General features: G+C 52.2%; 1 protein-coding gene across 1 annotated transcript in view; it reads right to left on the bottom strand.

Annotated features, from left to right (window-relative positions):
• Positions 1-1,220: 1,220 nt before the first annotated feature.
• The window catches only part of Hmcn2 (hemicentin 2), a 150,254-nt gene continuing 125,716 nt past the window's right edge, over positions 1,221-25,758 (bottom strand). The window contains exons 84-98 of the mRNA XM_038337454.1: positions 25,314-25,504; positions 22,887-22,968; positions 15,047-15,316; positions 9,593-9,742; positions 8,639-8,776; positions 8,420-8,541; positions 7,924-8,161; positions 6,681-6,743; positions 6,446-6,568; positions 5,808-5,942; positions 4,628-4,756; positions 3,674-3,994; positions 2,987-3,106; positions 2,338-2,464; positions 1,221-1,566 (exon numbers count right to left, since the gene is read on the bottom strand). Coding sequence (XP_038193382.1) covers positions 1,221-1,566; positions 2,338-2,464; positions 2,987-3,106; positions 3,674-3,994; positions 4,628-4,756; positions 5,808-5,942; positions 6,446-6,568; positions 6,681-6,743; positions 7,924-8,161; positions 8,420-8,541; positions 8,639-8,776; positions 9,593-9,742; positions 15,047-15,316; positions 22,887-22,968; positions 25,314-25,504 — 2,555 coding nt within the window. The remainder of the gene's footprint in view (positions 1,567-2,337; positions 2,465-2,986; positions 3,107-3,673; positions 3,995-4,627; positions 4,757-5,807; positions 5,943-6,445; positions 6,569-6,680; positions 6,744-7,923; positions 8,162-8,419; positions 8,542-8,638; positions 8,777-9,592; positions 9,743-15,046; positions 15,317-22,886; positions 22,969-25,313; positions 25,505-25,758) is intronic.

Genomic DNA, 25,758 nt, shown 5'->3' with positions numbered 1-25,758 from the left:
TGTCTTTGAAAGCCCATCCAGATGTCTAGGCGGCAGGATTCCACTTGCGACTGCCCCCTCAACGCTGGGATTACAAGCTTGTGTCGCCATGCCAGTACGCGGTTTCTGGGATTCAAACTTGAGCTTGCTGGCAAGGCAACGTTACCAAAGCTGCCGTCTCCTCTGCCTGTTTCCCCCTCAACAGTCCATATCCACACAAAATCACAAAATCGTGTAGTCTGTTTGCTTACTGTAGCTGATTTGTTGATTACTTCACAGTTGAGTTTTGTTGTTCTGTTTTTTTAAGTCAGCCAATTCGTTCACTCACTGGCACCAGAAGTGATTTTGTAAAAACCAACCGTGTGCTCAAGGTCTCATGTTCTAGTGACAAGATTCACAAACAACAGAGGAATGGAGCCAAGCGTGTGCCTGCCAGTTAGACAAGGGTGCTAGGGAGAAGGAAAACCTGCTACCATTGTTTTGAGGCAGGGTCTGTCTCTCCTGTAGTCCAGACTAATCTGGGCACTTACTATGCAGCCACAGCTGTGAATGACCTGAACTCTCCTGCCTCTGCCTCTCTAGTATTGGTATTAAGAGTGTGTGCCACCATGCACGGTGATTTAAAATTATTCTTGAGAATTAATATACGATGTTTTTGCTACCACGAGTTGGTGTCCATGAAGAACATTTAGGTTTTGTTAATTCCCCCACAGCTCTGTGGGGGAAGGGAGGCCCTACATCCTAGCTAGTGATGGAGACCTTGTGATTCCTAAGATCAAGGATCTGCTTAGAGTCGGCGGCTGGGGTCACAGCAGGGGCTGGTCACCTCCCTTCCAGGGCCCTCCTCAGCAAGGTAAAATAACTCAGCAAAGCTATCAAGTCAGTAAAAAAAAAGGTTTTTATATTATACACACTCCCTGTGGTCAGGTCAGTGTCAGCCCCTGTAACCCCTACTGGGTCTGTCTTCCTTGGGATACTGGACCCCTGAGACCTTGTTCAGCTCCCCGTTGAGATTTGAGGCAGGCTAGGATTCCGGTCTGCACAAAGGGCTTTGCCACAAGGGGTAGCCCTCTCTGCCCTGGGGCCAAGGTCCTGTGCACAGCCCTGTTTACTGAAGATCTCGCTGACGCACGGGGCGGGAGAAGAGGACGTTCCTCTTATCACTGCAGGTGTCATGGGCAAGGGCCGCCCTGTTCCTCCCTGTGAGGTCACGGTGGACCTGCAACTCTGGCTTTGCTGGCTCAGTATGGGTAGGGCGACACCGCGATTAGCAGGACATAGACACTCTGGTGGCGCGGTGCCGCTGCACGTACAGTCATGCGGTAGAGGCCAGCGCGGGTGAGCGTCCGGCGGGTGTAGATAGCACCTTGTCCAGCACGCAGCTGGCGCAGAGCAAAGGGGCTGCGTGGGTCCTGCTCCAGCACTGTGAGCTCTGTACGGTTGGCAGGGACGCCAGCCTCGGAGAAGGCGGCCAGGCGCGCCACATCATGGTGGGCGCGCACGCCAAGGGGCAGCGGCAACAGGCGGTACTGTAGTGTGGACGGGCTGCTGACACTGCAGTCCTGTGAGCAGCGGCGGAAGCAGGTCCTGCGGGTGGCAGAAACACGCTCATTTGACTGCCATCCAGCACTCCTCAACCCCGAATACCTTGCCTACAGGTGCCACTATTAGCCTGATTCAGAGATGAGCAAACTGAGACGCCAGATAGGGCCTTCTTCCCTCTAGCATGTCCTCCCTCCTCTCCTTCCTGGTCCAAAGCCCAGGGCAGCTCAGAAAGCACACAGCAGTGGTAGAACTCAGCTGCTCAGGTTTACTCAGCGGTGCCCAGAGGAGAGAAGCCCGGGACTGAGTCACATGTCTGGACTCCTAGCGTAGCAGAGGCTCAAAGACACATGGTCAGCCTTGTAGGAGTCTCCTCCACTGCCTGCCTCATTTTCTCTCTGGAGGGTCCTGAACGAGTCACATGCCCCAAGAGTACAAGCCGTGTGACCCAAATACTCAGGTCTTTGTGAACATAGTGAGCTGAGAGTCCCGGAGTCGGGGAGATTCCTCTAATTTCTATGTTTCGGGGTGCTTTCTGTCCGAGGTTATGTGTGTAGAAGGGGAGGGTGCATTCTCTGTCCTGGAGAGCACACCACGCACGGAGAGGCAAGCTCGTCCCCGCCTGGGTACAGGTTTGCCAGGAGTGCCAGCACTTTACACCCGCCCCCGCCCAGGATTCCTGGCAGGACAGCTAACCCTGGCCTTGGGAAGACTTCCTGGAGGTGGGGGTCCAGGCATAGGCGAGCTGTAAGAGAGGCCCTGGGGGCACGTGTGTGCCCCGCCTCCTGTACCTTTGCCAGTTGGGCCCTTTCTTACCCAGGGCTGGAGCCCTGCCGGTAAGCGGTCGGACAGGGTGTGTCTACACACTGGTAGCTGCCTCGGGTGTTGAAGCACATCTGGCCAGGCCCACACTCGATGCCATCTTCCTCACACTCGTTGATGTCTGCTCAGTAGGGTGCGGTGGGAGATAAATCGATAGAATGTGGGAGGGGAGACAAGGAGTCGGAGACTAGCCTTCTGTGGGCGGAGCCCTGAGGATAGATCCCCCTTCCCCACCTCACACTCTCATCTTCCCAGGGCCATGTCTTTGCAGGGCATGGCTTGTAGGGACTTCCTGCTATCACGCTGGAGAACCTAGAAGGGTTGTGGCACTGGCCTCCCCTCTGGGTCTTTACCGGTGGCCATCTCTCCTGTCTACTATCTGCATGGCAGAGGGCAAGGGTGAACAGGGAGGACCCCACTCCACAGGTCAGAGAAGCAGCTGGACCGGCCCCAGTCCTTGCGCATCCTGGAAGGTTCTTGGGCTCACATTAGAGGCCATTATAACACCCACCAGCAGTAGTACCACCCTCTTCCTGTCTCATTCCAACCATCAGAAAGGTGAGGTTCAGAGACAGGAGGAAAATAGCCCAGGGACACACAGCACAGCTTGTGGAGGGGTGTGGACTGGCCCTGGCCGGCTCACCCTGGCAATTCTTCCCACTGGGGAGGAGGCGGTAGCCAGAGGGGCAGAGGCAATAGTAGCTGCCCTCTGTGTTTTGGCAGGCATGCTGGCACAGGCTCCTCACACGGCACTCGTCGAGGTCTGGTCCAGGTGGGGACAGAGCAGAAGTGCTGAGTCAGACTGCCAAGTGGCCAAGTGCTCTGAGACCCATCAGGGAAGGTCCCTGCTCCAGGCAACCCCTCCCGTGCCTGCCCCACCCAGGCCTGCTGCAGGAAGCCTCACCCCATCTCTATCGCCTCCATCACCGAGGCAAGAGGAGGGGCCATTCTCTTGAGAGTCCTGTCCCAGGCAGAGGCACGGCCCCTCTGCAGCCAGCCCTCCTTGCACAGTGTCCATAGACTGCACCCCTGCTCTCACGCCCCTCTTGGTACCTTCACATCCAAGGGAACATTCACTCCCCAAACCTCCCTCCCTCAAGAGGAGTGTTTCTCAAAGTGCATTTTTCTCAGGCATCTTTCTAGGAGGGGCCTCCCTCTGGACAAAGCACCCCAAAGTCAAACGACCATGCCAGTAGCCCTCTTGGGATTGCTTTGGTCCATCAGTATAGACAAGGCTCTGTCCCTCACAGGCTTTCCCCTCCCCCTCTCACTTCACCCAGCTGAGTTTGCCCAGCTCCACGCGCAGCCTAGGAGCCCAGGCCCACCTTACCTGTACACACGCCGCTCTGCCTTATGAAGCCAGCTGGGCACCAGGCCCGTCCCACACTGCTCAGGGCTCCAGAACCAGGCCGGAGGGAGACCCAGGCACGGTAGGAGCCACTGGGCCTGGGTATCCGAGACCGAAGCCAGGGCACAAATGGGCTCCGGAGGCTGACAGTGGTGATATTTTGATTGTTTCGTTCCAATGGGGCGCAGGTCTTGTCATCTCTTAGGAGGATCTGGCCCGGCGGGCATAGGCATCGGTAGCTACCCTGGAGGTTGTGACACTGGTAGGCACAGGGTGTGGGCAGCTGTAGGCACTCATTGATGTCTGTGGAGGGAGGCCAGGTGGGAAGTGAGGGATAGGATGCTCTGCGGCTGCCTTTGCTTCAGCTGCTTCCATATATCTTTTTGTTTTGAAGCAGAGCCTTGCTCAGAATGCTCCTAAACTCAGGATCCTCCTGCCTCTGTCTCCTGAGTGTGGAGATGAGAGGCATGTGCCTCTGTGCCTGACTCCAGCTGCCCCTTCCTGCCATCTTCCCAGAATTCAATGCTTTGCACACTACACAGGTGTTTCCCTCATACTGGCCTCCTGAGGATCCTTCTACCAGCATGTCCTCTGACCCTAGAACTGTGGTCTGGGGCTACCTCCCTGCTCTGAGCACCCCAGGGCTGCAGTCAGGGGCCACCTCCCAGCTCTGAGCACCCCAGGGCTGCAGTCAGGGACAAAACCACCTCCCTGCTCTGAGCACCACCCCAGGCTATAGGGTCCCACAGCCCTAGTGACAGTCACCTGTTCTCCCCCCATGCCTCTCTGAGGTCCTGCCCCGGTCTTCACCTCTTCCCCCTCTGGCATCCACAGAGCTGGTGAGTGGCCTCAGCTGCTGCTTCAATCACTCCCAGACTCACCAGACCGGGGCTGAGTGAGACACAGGATGCAGGGAGGGGCTGGCTGTCCCCTTACCTAGGCAAGGAAGGCCATGGCCTTGTTGGCGGTACCCCCTGGGGCAGCTGCAGTAGTGGCCACCTGGAGTGTTCTCACAGAGTTGATTGTAGTGACACTCATCCAGCTGCTCCAGACATTCGTCCACATCTGGGGAGGCACGGTTATGGAAGCGGTTTGGCCCAGAGGCCTCCTCCAAGGGTGTACTCTCCCACTTGACAGCAAGGCCTCATCTGTCCCTTTTCCTAATGGTGACTGCACAAAGCTGCATGCCTTCACATTCTCCTGTGACCCAGGTCAGAAAGCTGCAGGGTCCCGACACCAAAGAAAGGAAGGGGCTTAGGATGTGGGTTCCAGCTGAGTTTTCAGTATTCTAGGCCCTGGTAGGCAACAGTCCTTTCTGAGTCTCAAGTTCCTCATGTGTAAGGGGTAAGAAGAGACCCTCTTCATGTCGCGTTGGCAAGGGAGTCATGTGTGTGAAAGATTTAGGGACTCAGTATATAGGAAGAGATGGAGGGAGGGAGGAGGCAGGAGGGAAGAGGAACGGAGGAAAGAAAAGAGAGAAAGGCACTAGGAGGGAGGGGGAAGGAATCTCTTAAGACCCAGAAACTTCCTGAAATGTAAAGATTCACAAATCTCTCCCTCGGGGCTCTATGAACATTAATGGTTGCCAAGGAAGAGGAGACCCAGGCTGGGATGGGCTCCGTGAGTCACTATGTTCTTGCAAGTAGCCCCTCACCCTTCCTCTGTAAGTAGCTCCCAAAGTCACTGGTTCACTACGCTAGACTTGAAGGAATTGCTCCTTTGTCTGATCTGAGATGAACAGATGTTTGATCAAGTCTGCCCAGGAAGACATCACACAACATGGATGAACCCAGAGCCTTGAAACCATAGAATGATAGAGGTCCCCCATCCAGGGGGAGCACGTGGATGTCAGTGTGCAGTCAGATGCACAGAGGCTGTCTGGAAGCTGTGTTGAAAAGGACTCAGACTGTGTATAGCTGGACCATGATGTGGGGTAGGGGTCACAGGAAATGGCTTACTCCCTCCTTCATCAACCATAGGTGGGCAGAGGTCAAGAATGGAAAAGACAGGACCCCAGCTCTGGGCTTCTGCTGAGAGAGTTCTAGATGCCCTGAATCCCAGTGACACTCTCTGGGTTCTGGGAGTATGACCAGGCCCTGCCTCATGTCCCGGTCACCTTCACAACTCTTTCCATCAGCAGTGACCCGGAAGCCAGGTCTACAGTCAGGGAGGCAGGTATAGGTTCCGAGCAGGTTCACACAGCGCTGTCCCTCCTGGCAGAGGTGGGCGTCCCCCACACACTCATCCACATCTGGAGGCAAAGCACACGGGGCCATATGAGCATGTGCCCTCCCGGAAGCCGTCCTTACACCCTGGCCTAAGCCACTGGTACAGCTTTGAACCTGGCATGAAGGTTCCCCCAGCCTGTAGTTGCAACGTAAGGCTGTAGACCGTGTCCCCGTGAAGCCCGGCTAGAAAGCCAAGGGAGACTTGGTCGGGCTAGGCCCAGCTGCTGAGAGTGACAGGTAAAGGCATGGCTTAGTATCAGGACCTGTTGTTCAGTTACAACTCAGAAAATTAGAACAGGGCTACCGAGACTTGAAGCTGCTATGGAGAGACCTTCTGGGCTTGAGTGTCCCAAACACACAGGGACCACATGTTTGTCCTGGGGGTTCTCACCATCCCACCAACTGAGCGTCAGTATCTTCTGGAAAATGCTACCTCAGTAGTATGCACTTCCTTCTAGGGTCCGGCCCTGAGGAGACGGCTGCACCCTGGGCCGCGACTGACTAGCACTGTCCCTGGGTTGCTCACCTCTACAGTTCCTGTGGTCCCAGGCCAGGGTGAAGCCAGTGGGGCAGGAGCAGGAGAAGTGACCAGGGGCATTGTGACAGGTATGGGAGCAGGGGCTGGGACCCCCCAAGCATTCATTCTTGTCTGGGGTGGGAGACACAAGACCATGTTCACAGGCTCCCCTGCCGGCTGGCTGGGGTAGTTGTGCACCCCAGGAGAGGCCAACTTTGTTCGTAAGGCGCTGGGAAGGACTCACCCACACAAAATGCTCCCTGGGAGTCCAGCTCAAAGCCCTCAGGACAGCCAACCTCATTTTCTTCTGTAAAGCAAAAGGGGTGACCCTAAGGGAATCAGTTTCCCAGGGCATCTTGGGTTTGCTCCTTGGGCTGGGACAGGCGGTGGCCCCTGGCTGGGAGCTCAATCCCAGGCTTGAACCAGACACATGACGCTAAGGCAGCAGGCTGGCTCCTGGCCCAGGTTTGTTAGAGGTGGCGGCTGTGGAACATGCCTGGTCTTGTAGATGTGCCCTGGGGGCTCTCGAGGGAGGCTAGGCAGAGATCCAGGCAAACTCAGGAGAAACCATTAGAGAAAAGTAGACTATTCAAGCTCGCATGTGCAAAACTGTGCTCAGGGGAACCCCGCAGTCACGCACAGAGGGTAGGCATGGCCTTCGACAGCCAGCAAGAGTACAGCTGTGGGGACAGTCACCCTCAGGCCGGGGGCCACCGGGGAGCAGTTAGGGCTCTGGGGTAAGCGCCTTGACTGCCCGGAAGGAGCAGCGCTCTGCTCAGCTCAGTGTGGCTGTGAACCAGGGCATTCCCCTCAGGCCCACAGCTGGAAAACAGTGCCAATAGGATCTGAATCAGGGTGAGCTTGGCCTCACAACCCTGCTCTCCCCAGCGCTCCTTGATCACTGGTAAACCCCCTATGACCTCAAGCAAGGATAAGGAACTTTTTTGTTGTTGTTGTTGTTGTTGTTTTGTTTTTCGAGACAGGATTTCTCTGTGTAGCTTTAGAGCCTGTCCTGGCACTAGCTCTGTAGACCAGGATGATCTTAAACTCACAGAGACCCACCTGCCTCTGCCTCACAAGAGCTGGGATTAAAGGCGTGTGTTACCACCGTTTGGCGATAAGGACATTTTAAAGCATCCCTAGTCTGTGACTACCTGGAATGCTCAGGTAGGTCACCAGAGGTTGCAACCACGGGGCGGGGACCTTTGGTGCAGGCACCTTCAGAGAAGGGAGTCGGGTGTAGTCTAGGCTTGGAGTGTGGAATGCAACTTGGGTCTAGGCAAAGGCTTCAGAGGTCTAGGTAGGAGTGGACTGAGGAGGGGAATAGTCCCTGCTAGAGTGGGAGGGACCAGGCTGGCAAGGGCAGAGGAAGAGGCGAGCTGTTGCCTCAGGCATGCCCTTGTCCCCAGCCTGCGCTTAGTGCCATTTAAATTTGGGGCCCCGCAGGTCTTAGTCGGTACAGTGGAGGTAGGATACTGGGGCCTCACCCGCTTGCAGGGCCGTGGTGAGCCGGAAGCGCAGGGCCTCTGCCTCAGGGTCGAAGGCCGAGCTGATAGATGAGGCCCGAAGGTGCTGCACCAGCTGGGGCTGGGGGCCCCGGGCCTCATCATACTGGATGCTATGATTGCAACGCACAGAGGCTGGGAGGCCACCGTGGAGGAAGCGTTGTGTGGAGCCCACGAACAGCTGGCCAGGCCCTGTCTGTACGTAGTGTTCCTGGAAGTCCTGGGGGGGTGGGAAGTGGGGGTCTACTTTAGAGCAGCCAGGAGGTAGCTAGGGTGCTGTATGCAGAGCACTGGGTAAAGCCTTTGCCTCTTCCGCCAAGCAGCTGGCAGCCAGGGGCAGCACCATGCCTGTGATGTTCTTGTTAACAGAGTGAGTGGGAGGAATGCTCACTTCTGAGAGACAGCTTCTACTTGAGACCTGTTGTAACTGGCTTCTGGGGTGTGAGGAAGGAAGGATGGAGCAGCCCCGAGCTCGTACCTGCATGTGCAGATGGGCATCGGCCAGGCTCTCCGGGATCATGCCATTGACCGTCACGTCCAGGAGCAGGAGTCCCTCAGGATCCAGGCCCCGAGCCACCTGGGTCATTGTGAGCAGCTCCCCTGCAAGCCATCCCCACCCAGTCTGGAGTCATCTCAGAAGCAGTCCTGGGCTCTCTCAGGCCCTGCCTCCAGCCACCTCCAAGAAGACCATGCTCACCTGTAGAAAATTCCAGGTGTGACTCCTGCTGGAAGCTGCCACCCGTCAGGGAATAGCCATTTAAGGCCCTTCCACTCTCTCCAGCCAGGGCCCAGTAGATGGGCGCAATGGTGACCACTAACACCCGCATCAGAGGTCCTGGATACAGCAGAATGCAGAAGCCATGTTAGGGCTGGAGCCTTGGGGCAGTCCCTCTCCTGACAGATCCCTCCGTGGCTTCCCTTTGCTTCAGCAGGCGCAGCCTCTCCCTTCCTGCTCATGCTTAGTCCAGTGACTACCCATGCCAGTTTTTTTAGCAGACCCTGCGGGGGGGGGCAGCAAAATCAAACATATACTTTATGGTGCAGTTACAAAAGCAAATATAATAAAGAAATGCATGGGACGTGATGTTTAGCCAGATTCAGCAAATGCAGATGGGTGGTCCCATGGCTCCTGGGATGCTACAGGCTGTCACTACACACTGGTTGGGACGGGTAGATGATCAACTAAGCTTTGTGTGTTGTGGACAACTTCTGCTAGAGCCCAGGAGAGGAAGAATGTTCTGAGCTCCCGACGGCCCTGGGCGTGGAGTCTCAGAACCTCATGTGACCTCATCTGGACCTCTTTGGGCTAGGAGAGGTCACAGGCTGGGCCAGGGGAGCATTGCCCATTTAAGTTTCCTCAGGGTCAGGGACAGTGGTGGCAGGTGATGGGGTGACAGAAGGGAGTTAGATCCCTTGAGGGTGGGCAGGACCTTTCCAGCTACTCCTTTGCACTCTGATGAGATATTCTGCTCATACCACCCTCTCCCTGTGTGACGTTACATGCAGAGGCTTTGTTTCATGATAGTGGCAGGGGGTGGGAGCCTGGGGCCAGGGGAGGGACTCAGATCTTCGAGGCAGCCCTATCTCTGGGAACCAGACCTTGATGAAGTCGCCCTGTGGGTCCAGCCTGTGTCTCAGGGCCCTCACATACCCACACTTGCTGGGATGTGGCTGATGCTGCTCCAGATGGTAGGGAGCCCAGAACTGCCCTCCTGGTGCACACTGGTGTTGAGAGTAGCCATACCAAGTTCTTGACCATTGATGACCCCGATCATGTTGCCCTGGCTGCCCCGGGGCTCCCCTGTGCGGCAGGAGACAAACAAGGGTGACACATACTGTCTATTCTGAGTCTTCCACGCAAAGGTACTGTCACCCTGCCACCATTCCTATTTCATCAAAGAAACCGAGGTTCACAAAGGACCTGTGACTTGTCCAAAGATACAGAGCTAATAGGTAATAGACTCAAGGCGTAGAAGATCTTGGCTCTAAAACAAAGGAGACAGCCTGGGTAGATGGCTCAGCTGGTTAAGTGCTTGTCATGCAAGCCTGCAGACCTGCGTTTCATCTCCAGAACCCACATAAAAATGCCCACCATGGTGGCATACACTTGTAATCCTGGTACCGGGGAGGCAGAGATGGCAGAGGTGGCTCCCCGGGGCGGGCTCAGGGAAAGATCCTGTAAGGTGGCCAGCTCCTGGGGAGTGACCCAAGCTGTCATGAGGCCTACATATGCACCCACATATACATGTACCCCTCCACATGCATCTGCACGCATGTTTACACACATACACACAAAGCCAGGCAAGTTAGCTCCCTAGATTGCATCAAATTTGTTTGTCTATAAAATGATGAGGTGGGTTCACAGACACACAGAAGGCCTCTTGATCTCAAAATTGCCAGGAGCTATGATAACAGGGGCTGGCATTCTATAGGAACAGGGCACCGTGCCAAGAACTGAGTACCATCACCAGGGTATCCTCATTCCATCAGTGGTCCTGGCTCCAGCTGGCATGGGCCAGCTGCCCAGAGGCTGCCAGGCAGTCTTAGCAGATGCTCTCTTGCACAAATTCAACAAATGACACAGGCCCATGGGGCCCCTGCTTCCTCTGCCTAATGAACCAGCTGCCTCCTTTGGGCAGATGGCCTTCCAGGGGGCACAAGACAGAGGGAGCCTGGCTCTCTGCTCACCAGCCCTCAGGGGAAATTAACAGCAAATTGCAGATGATCTGTCAAAAAAGAAAAAAGAAATAACACAGAACATTCCATGGCCAGGATCTTAAATGACCAATCAGGACCAGCTAATGCCAGTTCTAGGAAATGCAGCCCTCGGCTGGGGCTGATGCCCATCCGGAATGTTTCTCATCAATATCTGTTTCATAACAGGAGATGAGGAGGGAGCTGGCATCTGCAGGGAGGAAGATGGGAGCATGACCTAGATCCCTGGAGGCCAAGAAGCTTAGAGCACTGGAATGGTGGCCACTTTTTAGGGGTCTCAGCAGCCTCTTGTCATTGTAATTTCTCCCCCACCCCCACGACAGCCAGGGCTAGGACACGCACCCACATCATTTCACCCATGGGGCAGAAAGAATAAAGCAGCAGGGAGGAAAGTCAGGTTTATAGTCAGGGGGTCTCAAAAACTGAACTATAGATGTGGCGGGAGAACTCAGTGCTTGCCCAGTGGTTCCACCCCCAGGACTATAGAACTAAAACCAAACAAATGAAACACTAGCAACAACAAACAAAACAGGGGTGCCGGGCGGTGATGGTGGCGCACGCCTGTAATCCAAGCACTTGGGAGGCAGAGGCAGGAGGATCTCTGTGATTTCCAGGACAGCCTGGTCTACTGAGGTAGTTCCAGGACAGGCTCTAAAGCAACACAGAGAAACCTTGTCTCGAAAAGCCAACCAACCAAACAACCAACCAACCAACCAAACAAACAAACAAAACAAAAAGCAACAAAACAAAACGGGCTGGGGAGATGAGTCAGTGGGTGAAGTCCTTGCTGCCCAAGTATGAGAGTCTGCGCTAGGATGCACTCCCACCAAAGCCTGGCATGGCCACACATGCCTGTAACCCTAGTACTGCAGGGAGAAAGGGGGCAGGAAAGGCAGATCCCTGGAGTTTGAGAGCCAGATGGTCTAGGTAACACTGGGTCGGTGACAGACCCTGTCACAAAGGCTGGAGAGATGGCCACGTGGTTAAGAGCAGCACTGCTCCTCCAGAGGACTGGAGTTCAGTTCCCAGCATCCACACCAGGCAACTCACAGCCATCTGTGACTCCAGCTCCAAGGAATCCAACACCCTCTTCTGGCTTCTGCAGGCACATGGGACACGGGACACATTGATTCACGCAGGCACACACACATGTACATAAATAAAAACAAATAAAACCTTTTTAAAGGGTTGGAGAACAGGGAAGACACTCAGTGTCAACTCTGTTTCTTCATCTGCACACGCATGCGCACGCGCGCGCACACACACACACACACACACAAAGAAACTTCAAAATTCCTTTGTACAACAAAACTTCTTGAAGGAACTTAAACCAGGGAAACCCTGAAGTCCCCTATATGGAAAAGGTGGCTGCTGTGTGGATGTGGGGTGGAGGAGGGAGGTGAAGCCCTCGACATGGAGAAGGTGGCCACTGAGCAGACATGGGCTGGGGACAGTGAAGTCCCCCCATGTGGAGAGGGTGCTGCTGTGTGGATGTGGGGCGGGAGGTGGTGAGGTAGGAAGGGATTCTTTGTTTCTCACAGTCAAGAGAAGTGTGGATGGAAACACCCTGTGCAATGAGTTGAGGCCAATAAAATAATGTAACTCCAGGCAGATTATCATGGAATGTCATCAAGACAGACAGACAGACAGACAGACAGACAGGGCAAGTTTTAAAGCTAGGCTATACATTTTATAGGAGGCAAGAGTGCATCAATTTACAAATAAAGAGAAACCAACAAAAAACTGGAGCCAGACTTAGTGGCTTGTGCCTGTAATACCAGCACTGGGAGGATGCTGAGGCAGGAGGATTGCTATGAGTTCTAGGGCCAGCCTGGGCTGCAGAGTGAGACAAAACTAAAGCTAAACTAAATCACCAAGAATTACCTAAGCATGGGGAAAAAGCGCCAACTCCACAAAATTGTCCTGTGACCTCGACCTATGTGCTGTGACATGCACCCCCCCACATAACACATAAAACATTTAAAAAGGATTGCCTAAGCACTTTCTGGTCAATGAATTGTGGGTAATAACTACTTTTCTGATTTCTGGCCTTTCTGTAATTAGCATATATGAGGAAAACAGCTATTTCCACTAAAGAGCTGCAATGGCTTGAGTCCTCTCCGCCTTCCCTTCCACCTTCTGATGATCTAACCCTGGGACCTCACTTAGAAATGGGGTCTTACAGAGGAGATCACATGGCAATGAGGACATCAGGGTGAGCCCTGGTCCAGGATGCCTGGCGGCTTTGTAAAAAACAGGAAATTAGAGGCAGTCTTAGTCAGTGCTCTGTTGCTATAACAGGACACTATGACCAAGGCAGTTCTAACAAAAGAAAGCATTTAACTGGGGGCTCAATTACAGTTTTAGAGGCTTAGTTCATGATTGTCATGGCGGGAAGCAGACAGGCAAGGCACTGGAGCAATAGCTGAGAGCTTTACATCCTGATCCACAGGCAGCTGGCAGAGAGAGAGAGAGAGAGAGAGAGAGAGAGAGAGAGAGAGAGAGAGAGAGAGAGAGAGAGAGAGAGAGAGAGAGAGATAGACAGACAGAGAGACAGAGAGAGACAGAGAGACAGACAGAGAGACAGAGACAGAGAGGCAGAGACAGAGAGAGAGAGAGAGAGAGAGACAGAGAGAGAGATAGACAGACAGAGAGACAGAGAGAGACAGAGAGACAGACAGAGAGACAGAGACAGAGAGGCAGAGACAGAGAGAGAGAGAGAGAGAGAGAGAGAGAGAGAGAGAGAGAGAGAGAGAGAGAGAGAGAGAGACTAGGCTTGTTGTGGGCTTCTGAAACCCAGTGGCACACCTCCTTCAACAAGGCAAACAGTTCATCGACTGGGGATACAGCATTCAAACACACAAGCCTATGGTGCTCACTCTCATCAGATGCAGGGAGACTGCCACATGCCACCAAAGGCAGAGACTGGGCAATTCTTACAGCAGTCAAGGAATGCCAATCATAGCCAGAAGACAGCAGAAGCTAAGGGGCAGATTCTCCTGCATAAGCCCAGGAGGAAGCAGACCTTTCCAAGGCTCCAATCTTGCATCACCAACCCCTAAAACTGTGATCGTGTTTGTGAGTTAAGTCACAGTCTGTGGGACTCTGTTATGTCCACCTCAGGAACCAGCACAAAGACCATACACAGAGCTTTGTGGCTTGAACTGGGAGCTTGTCACCAGGAGACAGAAAGAGTTGGGACCAAGCTCTGAAAGGGAGAGAAGTCCTTCAGACCTGAAGTCACCAATGAGCCAGCATCTTCCTCTGGGTGTCTAAGAACCATTGAGATGTCTGGGTACATTTGTTAGCATCTTGCCCCTGCTTACAGATGAGGAAACTAGAGTCTACATTTGCTTGACAAATGTCAAATCCCAATTTCTTAAGAGGTCCTGGCTAGAGAAGGGACCTATGGAGAGAGATTGTGACACTGGTGGAGATAGATTGGTAATGTCTGCCATGGGCAGAGGTTAGAGAAGGGTTCTATGGAGAAAGAGATTTTGCCATTGCATAAAGATTAGATTAGTGAAGATTCTGATATTGTATGTGGTGATTGATTGGTAATGTCTGTGACAGGGTTAGAGAAGGGTCCTGTGGAAAGGTACTATGATGTGTGTGTGTGTGTGTGTGTGTAGATGGATTGGTGATGCCTGTCATTGACAGAAGAGGCAATACAAATACACATACCTGAGGTATTTGGTACAGAGGCAGACAATCCAGACACAATATTCTGTGACTTTTCTTTATGTTGGTCTGGGTTGTTTTACTGTAGTTTCTCAGAATACCCCCTTTAAATTTTGTTTTGTTTTGTTTTGTTTTGAGACAGGGTTTCTCCGTTGTAGTCCTGGCTCTCCTGGAATTCACTCTGTAGACCAGGCTGGCCTCGAACTCAGAGATCCACCTACCTCTGCCTCCCAAGTGCTGGGATTAAAGGTGTTCACCACCACCCCTTTTCAATATTAAAGTTTAACCTGTCCCTAAGGAAAAGGGGCTGAATTAGGGATCTCTAGACGGCAGGGGTCAGTAGCATCCATGTGATGACCTACCACGGCCACGTGTGAGGCTTAGGATGAACACTGACTCACAGATGTACACACAAACTCCCTGAAGGCAGTATGAGTACTCTTAATTGATTCTGCCCTCTTCATGGGGCCATAGGTATTCAAATGAAGAATACGGAACAATGCCAAATAACCCAGAATAGCCAGACTCCTTGGCCAAGATGTGTAGTAAATGCTTAGCCTTTCTGAGATTCCATTTCCTCAGACAAGATGGTCTGTGCAGGTTCTCCAGCTGGTTCATTCTAGGTTTTAACTCAGTGGAGAACTGGGAAGCTGCTAAGCAGGACATATCCACCAGACTCTGTGGAGGCCTAGGCAGGGAGACTCCTCACCTCTCACAGCCAGCAACGCCTGGGCTGTGGCAGAGCCCAGAGGGTTGTGTGCAACACACTCATATGCCCCAGCATCTCCAGCTTCTACATGCCCCAGCCATAGGCTCCCATCGGGCAGGGTCCTGAGCCTCTGGCCAGCCTGTAGCGGTCGACCTGCCCGGAGCCACTCGATTGTGGGCACAGGTTCCCCCGTGGCCTGGCACCGCAGCTCCACATCCTCTCCGGACCTCACTGTCAGGTCCCGAGGCTCCACCAGGAACACCGGGGCACCTGTGGGAGGAGGGGGGCAGGTTTAGAGCTTGGGATGTGGCTCTCTGGATAAGAACATTCACTGTTCAAACATGCGGAGCTGAGTTCAAATCCTCAAACCCCATTTTAATAAGCCAGGTGTGCCCTCCATTCACACTTACTCTACACTTTGATCAGTGCAAGCCTCTGTCACAAATGAGACATCTATATTGTTCCCCACCCCCGCCTCAGGGCTCAGGGACCATCATGGAAGACAGGGCAGAAAGCCTGTAAGAGCCAGAGGTCAGGGAGGACCAGAGCAAACCTGCTCTAGATAGGACAGGACTGCCGAGGCCTCACGCTCTCCGCAGCTGTGGCTGCTTACATAGGACCAAACCAGCCAGCATTCTCACATAGACCTGGATGGGCCTATGAACCCTTCTCCTGAGGAGCTGTTGGCAGCTGCTGGCTCTGGAGAGTAGGTTTCCTTTAAGGATGTGGCCCCAGGAGGTTGACCTCGTTCCATCAGATGGCTCCACCCCCAGCCCCAGCAGTATGTCCAGCATAAATTGGACTCAGTTGACTTATTAAAAAGAAAAGAATATAAAGTTGGGAGTGAGTGGGGAGGGGAATCTTAGAGGAGTTAGCAAGCAGGAGGAAAGGGTGAACACACTCAAAACACACAGCATCAAATACAAGGGTTATGCTTAAAAAATGCCGATTATGGTTGTGTATGCCTGTAACCCCCATGCTGTGGAGGGCAGAGACAGGAGGATTGCTGGGACTTGCTGGTCACCAGTCTAGTTCTGGTTTCAGTGACAGATCCTGTCTCAAGGGAATAACAAGCAAGACCCCTGACCTTCTCCTCTGAATTCTGCATGCAAATCCACAGGTATGTGCACTTACACAAAGATGTGTGCACACACATAATTACACACAAACATACACATAATAAAATAATACATATAATTATACTATATTGATAATATATATATATGTATCTATGTATGTATGTATGTATGTATGTTTGTTTTTAGTCATTCAAGACAGTTTCAAGGGTTTCTCTGTGTAGTCCTGGCTGTCCTGGAACTCACTCTGCAGACCAGCCTGGCCTCAAATTCAGACATCTGCCTGCCTCTGCCTCCTAAGTACTGGGATTAAAGGCGTGCATCACCACCGCCTGGCTCACACAAATGACATATCGGAGTGATGAGACAGCAGTCTCAGCGTGTGTAGGCATAATCTGTGATGTTCCCATGATGACCATTGGTCATATTCTATGTGCTCGCTTTCTCACTTCAACTAGACCACAGTCACCCTCACATGCCATCCGATTCATTGTAGGGACTACATAGCATTCTGCTGTTTACCGCTATTGTGATTTCTCTATATGGGGCCCCAATGGTAAAATATTAGGTCACTTCCAATGATTACAAGCGTCTTCCCTGAGTCACCTGCCTTGAGGGCCCCTAAATGGGTGACCGTTTCCCCTCTGGAACGTGGGCTGATGGCTCCTATCTCCTCATAGACTCCCTCACGGTGACCGAGGCAGAGTAGGAGGGAGGCGCCTGGCTCTGGTGAGGATGGAGACGATTGGTACCCTAACGCTGTCGGGGTAAGTGCAGAGAGGCCTCTGCTGCTGCTGCGAGCTTCGGGTCTGAGCAAACTGGCACCAGCTGGTGGACCATTCTCACTGTTGCGGAGGCCAGAGTTCCAAAATCAGACTCGTGAGACTGAAGCCAATGTGTAACGGCTCTCCTGGCTGGCGGCTGTACCATGCCCTCCTATGCCGCAGCTGGCCTCTGAATGTGGCTCTGCAGACATCTAGTCCCCACCCGCCTCTCTTTGTAAGAAGCCATGACTCCTCTGGGGCCTGCTACAAAAGTCTAGGATAATGTCTAAAGCTCCTTCTTAGTCTGACCACACTGTGCTCATCACAGGAAGATCTGCCTTGAGGAGCCCCGTCTCGGCTCTGCACGGCCAGTTCTACAAGAGCTGAGCCTTTGTGTGCTGTGGCCTCATGACTCGGCTCTGGCACTTGTCCCAATAATAGAGACAAAGGTGTGCTCCCGGTGACCCGGATGGGACTCTCCTTACTGAGCTCCTCAAAATCCCCCCAACCTGGAAAGAATCCTCTAGGGGACCAGAAACAAGGGTGGGCACATAGTGGAAAACCATACATAGCCTCAAAAAGGAAGAAAAAGATTCCAATGCTATAGACTGCAGGGAACCAGGGAGTCGGCTTGGCCTAGCTGCCTTGGGTGACATCATAGGTTTTTCAGGTTAGTCCATGCCTCTTTTGGCACAGCATGCCCTCCAGTTCCTAAGAGACCAATGTGCTCCCTCAAGCAGCAAAGCATTGAGGCCACTTTGTGTTTCTCTATGTTTTCCCTTACAAGTCAAGGAAACACAGAAGCTTGAGCGGATCATTGGTCTTAGACATTAACCTTGTGTACCCCGTATGACTTGCAAACTTCATTGTAACTAAAACGTTATCAATCCTGGCAATTGCCATTATAGTCTGTTTCTAATTAAGGTATAAAAAGTCTGGTTGCTCTCAATAACATTGTCACAGCCTCTGTTTGTGGCCTCTCCAACCTGCCTGATTTAATTCCTCAAGGCCCTGGCCCTATGAGATGACTTTGGCCCAGGAAGCAAGCGTGGGCGCTTACAATGGACGGTGTCGCCGTGTTGTGCGAAGGAGTTTGGACCTGTGACGCGATCCCAGCGAGTGTTTCTCTCTGGTTTCGGTGGAGCTAGAGGTGGAGCCCTGGGCCACATACACACCAGACATGGGCTCTTCAACCAAGCCTGCCCCAGCACAGGGATTTTATTTCAAGGACTGGGGAGATGGTTCATACACAGAAAATAAAAATTTAAGTCTTAAAAAATGAAAACCAAGCCGGGCGATGGTGGCGCACGCCTTTAATCCCAGCACTCGGGAGGCAGAGGCAGGCGGATCTCTGTGAGTTCGAGACCAGCCTGGTCTACAAGAGCTAGTTCCAGGGCAGGCTCCAAAGCCACAGAGAAACCCTGTCTCGAAAAACCAAAAAAAAAAAAAAAAAAAAAAAAGAAAACCAAACAAGAGGGGGGAAATACCATGCAGCCATGGATAAGCAAAATGCCCCCCGCCACACACACACAAAGTACAAAACTTCAATAGAATGGACAAAATGAGTTTAGGGCCTAAGAAACTAGCCAAAGACCCACAATACACAAAAAAGCTTCTGGAGCTTTGGCTGAGAACAGTGGCAGCCTGCAGCCTTTTGCCCAGGGCCCTGCTCAGCACACTCCACATGGCAGCCCCGCTGGCTACCGTGAAAACCCGTAGATTTCTATCACCAGGGCCTGGCTGCATTTTCAGCGGAGGGGGAAAACACATCCAGAGGCTGAAGTGTGTAGGGGAAAACCAACTGGAGGAGACAACAGCCACTCCAGCAGCCTAGCTGAGGAGACTGTAGAGCCTGTCAGAAATTTAACAAGGGAAGGGGTTGTGAAGAGGCCTGGGCTGGCTGTTTCCTCACATCCCAGGTGGGGGGTGAAAGGTGCAGGCAGAGGAAGACCATGATCACAGTGTCTGGTTGAAGAAGTTTTGCGATGGCCACTTTCGGTTCTTTGGCCAGTGAGTCACACACCTGTGTTTTCCCCTGTGTGGGCTGACTGTCATTGCTGCTTCAGGCTGAGCATTTCCTGGTTCCTGACTGAGCCTGGGAGTTTCCATTGCTGCTGGGACCACATGTGGCAAGCAGCATGATAAAGGACAGGGTCTCCAGCCAGCCTCCCTCCTCCACAGGGAAAGAAGACACAGGATCACTGTTAGGCTTGCTGCTCTGTGGCCTCTGCTGACACCCCCAGAACGCTGAGAAGGCTCATCATTGTGGGGGAGTCTGAGGCTTCTTGATTCCCAGCGGGGCTCCCACTAACAGCATGGGAGAAGGCTCCCTCCTGAGGAAGTGGGAACAGTTTGTCCCCTCATCAGGCCTGAGGAGCTTGTGGAAGAATGATGGTCCCTAAGGGTGTGGGGGAAGTGTGGGCGGCGCTCTGTCTACACACTGCATGGGTGTACACAGTGATTGCCACAGTAATTGAAGCATGGTGACTGTCCTAGCAATTCAGCTTCCTGCCTTGCCATTTGTCCCTTCAGTTTTAAAATTTTGACTTAAATTACATTTACTTATTTAGGGGCTAGGGAGACGGCTCAGTGGTCCAGACTGCATACTGTTCTTGCAAAGGACTGAATTTGATTCCCAGAATCTATGTCAGGTGACTCATAACTGCTTCCAACTCTGGCCTCTGTGGGCCCCTGCACTCATAAGCCTGCCACATAAGCCTGACTTTCTGAGAGCCAAGTCTCAGAACCCACACGCAAGCCCGCATCTGCAGATCCAGCACTCCTGTGGGCCAGTCAGCCCGGAGCTTACAGCATTCCACAAAGAAGATGGAAAGAGAACCAACTCCCCAAAACTGTCCTGGGACTTCCGTGTGTGTGATGGTGGTGGTGATGGTGGTGGTGGTGGTGGTGGTGGTGGTGGTGATGATGGTGGTGGTGGTGGTGGTGGTGAAGGTGGTGGTGATGGTGGAGATGGTGATGCTGGTGATGATGATGAGGATGATGATGATAGTGATGATGAGCTGGGGATGTAGCTGAGTTGGTAGAGGGCTTCTTAGAATGCAAAGCCCTGAGTTCAATCTCTATAAATAAATAAATTGTGGTGGGGCATGCCTGAAACTCTTGCACTCTGAGGTAGAGGCAGAAGATTGTGAGTTCAAGATCCTGTGACCCCCTCACCCACAAATCATCTGTACTTCTATGAACTAGCAACAAAACTCTCAAATCAAGCAATTTTAGGCAAAATAAGAAAATATTTAGTCTCTCTTAGAGTCTTTGCTGTCTAGGTTCTCTGGGTTGGACTGTAGGATGGCTATTCTTTGCTGTATGTCTAAAGCCACTTATGAGTAAACTGGGAGCTTGGGGCGGGGAGGGTGAAAGGGGAGAGGGGAGGAAAGGGAATGGGGAAAGTGTATCGCTCAATTAAAAACAAATAAAATAAAGTTAAAAATAAACAACAGAAAGGAAAATACTTAGTAATCAGTTCAGCAAAGCCAATATTGTGGCCTGCTCTGAAGTCTGATGTGTCCTGAGAGAAACTAGGGGTCTACAGGAAAATACTGGACCCTTGCTTCATTTAAAAATGAGCTCAGATGGGTGGCTCACGCCTTTAATTCCAGCACTTGGAGTCAGAAGCAGGAGGACCTCTGTGAGTTTGAGGCCAGCCTGGTCTACAAGAGCTAGTTCCAGGACAGGCTCCAAAGCCACAGAGAAACCCTGTCTTGAATCCCACACCCCCTCCAAAAAAGCTCAAAATGGATCATAGACCCCGTGTAAGAACCAGATCTGTGAACACTGTAGGGGTGTGTGCGCGCACATGTGTGCGAGTGTACGTGTGTGCGTGTGTATGTGCACGCGTGTGTACACGTGTGCGTGTGTGTGCTCACGCGCACACGTGTGTGTGGTGTGTATGGTGTATGTGTGGTGCTTGTGTGAGGTCAGAGGTCAGCCTCAGGTGCTGGCCGCCTTGTTTACTGACTGAGACAGGTTTCTTCCTTGGCCTGGAGCTCGTCAGTTAGGTCGATCTGATCGTCCAGCAGGTCCTCGGGATCCACTTCCCGCCACTGCCCAGTACTGGGACTCCGTGCGCCACCATACAGAGCTTTAGCACTCTGTTTTTACATTTACTTATTCATGTCTGCCATGGCCTGAGTGAGGGGATCAGAAGACAACCTGCGGGACAGACAGTTCTCAGGGTGGACGGTGTGATTCCACAGACTGAATTGAGGGGGTTGGGCTCGGCAACCAGCACTCCGACCTGCCAAGTCATCTCACCAGGCCCACACTGTTTACGTGTGAGCTCTGGGCATTGAATTTGGGTTTTTGTATCTGCAGGGCAAACACTGCATCGTTTCTCCAGCCCCAAGGACTTAAAAAAAAAGACATAACACTAAATATATAATCCAATACGTACAAAATGAGTTAAGTATGGACTCCCTTAAATTTACACTTTAGCCTGTCTTTAAACACTTTGTCAAGAAAAGTCCAACAAGCTCTAGACTGGGAAAAACAGAATTCACAGCTCAAAGGAGCCAGAAACAAGAAGGCTGCCTGGGATCCATCCAAGTGAAAGTTCCAGAAGAGCAGCGTCTGGAGAAACAGGAAGCAGGTCACGGTGGGCCTGGGGCTGGCCTGGGAGCAGGGGTGAAGACAGGGGTCGCAGGAGACCGGGGTCACAGGAAGTTCTTGCTGACAGAGATCTGCCAGGTGTGGCCATGCTTTCACGGAGCTGTGATTTTATCAACAACCACTCAGATAAGTGCTTTTCTTTAAAAAAGATTTTAAATTATGTGTATGCATCTATGTGTGAGTGTGTGCACGTGAGCATAAATGCCCACAGAGGCCAGAAGAGGGTGCTGGGGACCCCTGGAGCTGGAGTGGAGGAAGTTGTGAGTTTTCTGACCTGGGTGCTGGGAACTGAACTCCTGTCTTCTGGAATAGCAACATTCTTTACCACTGGGCCATCTCTATAGTCTATACCTTCATCCATACCCACCTTTTTAAAAACTTCTTTAATTAGAGTCTCACAGTGTAGGGTTGGCTGGCTTGAAACTCACTATATAGCCCAGGCTGCTGATGAACTCTCAGTAATCCTCCTGCCTTAGCTTCCTAAGGGCTGGGATTATGGATTTGTGCTGCCACACTCAATGTGAATTATAGCTCAACAGAGCTGGGAGTCTTTTGTTCTAAAAACTCAGGGCAGCAATTAGAGGGGTAAGAGAATAACAAGGATTATTTGGGGTGTTGGGAATTGGTATTGGTAGGTAGGTTCCCTTTATGGAATCTTGCTGTGCTAGACATCAGGTCAAATGGTGTACTTCATATGTGGGTTCATCTTCAATATGATATTTTCTGTAGGGCTGGGGAAATGACTCAGTGGGTAGGGGTGTTTGCTGTACAAACATGGCGATCTGTATTTGATTGGAAGACAGGCAGTGCATGTTTGAGACCCCGTTGCTGGGATGGCAGAAGCAGGAGATGTGGGGCCTCCTTGGCCAGTCAGCCTAGTTAAAACAGCGAGGTCCTGGTTCACTGGGAGACCCGTCTCAGAACAGTAAGGTGGACATCAGGAGAGGAAGATTCAGGACATCAGCCTCTGGCCTCCACATGTTCATGCACCGCTGAGCACTGCCACCACACCCCTCCAACACACATGAAGTACTTTCTGCAAAACCCTCACGACTCCTTCGCAGGTTTTTCTGAGGCTCAGACAGTACTACGGAAGCTCTGAGCTGCGTGTCCCACGTAAGAGTTGTCACTTTGTGTCCAACGTAAGAGTTGCCACTTTAACCTCAAAGGCAGTTTTGATTGAATAGAGACAACAATAATAAAAATAGCAGCAACGTTTTTTTCAGCCCGACCCTGAGTTGCACCCTACATTTGGGAAATGTTTCACGGGGCTTCAGTGACCCCTTGCACGTAATTTACCGTACCCAGCCACGGCTGGCCCCAAGTGCCCATGTCACCTGACCTCTGCCCGCTAGGGACAGAGCTGAAACTCACTCTGAAGCACGAGTGTCACGGCTTTCGTCACAGTACCCATCTCATTGGTGGCCACGCACAGGTACCGTCCCGCATCATCCATCTGCAGGTGGCAAGGACAGGGGCTCAGGTGAGGACACGGGGCAGTTGGGCACAAGTGGGCGACTGAGCTGAGACTCATCTAGCTGGGAAGTAGGGCGGGTGGTGGACAGGGAAACAGGATTCCTGAAAGCAGCAATGGTGCCTGAGGCCATCCATCTGCTCTGCGGGAGAATCCCTCTGCACTCAGAACAGGGAGGTGAACAAGGACTTTGTTGCCCTGGGCAGTCGTGTGCTGGGGAAAGAATAGTTTTGATTCTCCCAGATGCCTACATGAGCTCTGCCACGCATTGTTGGGATTTGGATGTCCTGGGAATATTTTTGCTAAGTACTATCAAGCACACCTAAAATTATTATATATTTACTGTTTAATATGTGTGTATGTGTGTGTGTGTGTGTGTGTGTGTGTGTGTGTGTGTGTGTTCATGCACGTGCACCTATGTGGAGGCCAGAGGTCAATGCTGGGTGTCATTCCTCAGCTCCTATCTATCCACCTTGTTCTCTCTGGCCTGGAACTCAACACGTATATTAGGCTTGGCTGGCCAGAGAGGCAAAGATCAACCTGTGTATTTGCCCAGGACTTGGATTGTTTGAGCTACCCGGCTCAGCTTCTAAAATGTGGGTTCTGGGGATCCAACTCCAGTCTTCATGCATCATGACACTTTGCTAACTGAGCCATCTCCCCCAATGCCTGGTACGTTTTAAAGCCTAAGGCTTCTCAGGATGCTCGCCCTAGAGTATGACACACGCACACAGGGTCTGCAGCCCACTAACTTGGTGACTAAGGACACTCTCTCCATTCACAGGGAGTCATGTCCATGACTCAAGTCAATGATAAACAGGGAGACACCTCCATTCTTTTTTCTCCATGTTGTTGCTGCTAGATTTTTTTTTAAAATTTATTTTTAAAAGCAGAGCATGGTGGTACACACTTTTAATCCCAACACTCAGGAAACAGAGGCAGGCAAATCTCTATGAGTTCAAGACCAGCCTATTCTACATAGTGAGTTCCAGGCCAGCTGAGGCTACTTCGTGAGACCCTGTCTCAAAACAAAATAAAACCACCACCACCACCATCACCACCACCACCACCACCACCACCACCACCACCACCAACAACAACAACAACAACAAAATATAACTCCCAAACAAATCAAAACCAAAATAAAAATCAAACCAAAAGAAATATTTAAAAAATAAAAAACCAAAACAGTCCCCCTAACTGTCTATCACTTCTTTTTTTTTGAGATCATGCCTGGCTCCATCTGAGGGGATGGATCCAGAGTGGCATGGTACCCTGCCCATGCCAAGGAGGTGGTATCTCTCTAGGAGATGGTTTCTAGGGACCTGTATGATGCAGAGCTGAGGGTGGAGATCTGGAGGCCAGATCCACATGGCTGAGTCCAGTGCTACCACGTTACCATGTCTCTGGAGACTCAGCTTCCCATTCTCTAAAAGAAAAGGAGCTACTAGGACTGCTGCAGTGTCCCCAGGACTGCTGCAGTGTCCCTACAACTGCTGCAGGTGTCCCTAGAACTGCTGCATGTGTCCTCAGGACTGTTGCAGGTGTTCCCCATAGTGTTGCAGGTGTGTCTAGAACTTTTGCAGGTGTCCCTAGAGCTGTTGCAGATGTCCCCGGAACTGTTGCATGTGTCCCCATGACTGTTGCAGGTATCTCTAAAACTGTTGCAGGTGTCCACAGGACTGTTGCAACTGTCCCTAGAATGATTGTAGGTGTTCCCAGGAATGTCACAGGTGTTAAACCTAATGACGCTCATGATGGCTCAGGTGGGGTGGCTGTCACTGCAGCTGCTCTTGCCCTAGGCCAGTTTTTAATCACCATCTGTGTGGTTCCCAAGTGGGCAGGTCCACAGCCTATGATCATGTGGTGCAAGGGTGGCCTGATGAGTGTCAGTGTCACTGGCTGTGGGGACATGGGGTGCAGATGAACACTCGAAGGGGAGCTGACCATAGGGAACAGGCAACAGAGACAGGGGCAGAGCCAGCCACCTGCATGCACTGTGACCCTGATCTCCAGTGTCATCATTTATACAGTGGGGTCGGAGTTACCTGTTACCTACCTAGCCTGCTCATATTAAAAATAACATTAAGGTGACTTTCCTCACAGGCCACACTTAAATATCTGGCATAAGTCCTCTCTAGGGATGATTTCCCACTATTAGCCTGGGAGGCAGAAATAACCATGGAGGGTGGTAAGGCACAGACACAGTGAGTAGGGGCGGGGTGTTACCTAGCGAATAAGCAATGCTGTATAGACTGTAGAGGATGGTGCGAACCTAAAGAGCCCCTAGACAGCTGTAAAAGGCATAGCACTGGGCCCCGCCTTGCCTTGGTCCTGAGGATGGTCAGGGATCCATTCTGCTGCAGGAGGTAGAGGCGGCTAACTGGCAGTGGAAGGCTATCTTTGGTCCAGCGGATGTCTGGAGCTGGGTCTCCATGAACCACACAGTCTAGCTGGATGTTGCCCCCTACAGGTTCTACTAGGTAGGAGAAGGCTTCGCCTTGCAGGACTGGCGCCTCTATAAGAGCCAACACCAAAGCAATAGTCAGAAGGGAGACCCCCTTGAAGCCCAGCGTTTCACTAACCCACCACCAAATGCCGCTCAGCCCCTGCCTCCCTCCTGAGGCCTAAGGAAGCTCCTGCTGGCCCAGCATGGCTGTGCACAGTCAATGTACTACTGGGAGGCCAAATAGCTTGATTCCCAAAAGCTGGCCGTGACCCCCAGGAACTGGGCTGGAAGGGAGTCCCTGCTGAATGGGAATTTGCTACGAT

This window comes from Arvicola amphibius, chromosome 7 (genome assembly GCF_903992535.2).
Source record: "Arvicola amphibius chromosome 7, mArvAmp1.2, whole genome shotgun sequence".
Taxonomy (NCBI): Eukaryota; Metazoa; Chordata; class Mammalia; order Rodentia; family Cricetidae; genus Arvicola; species Arvicola amphibius.
Note: the sequence above shows the minus strand (reverse complement) of the source record. Positions and strands in the feature narration are given on the sequence as shown.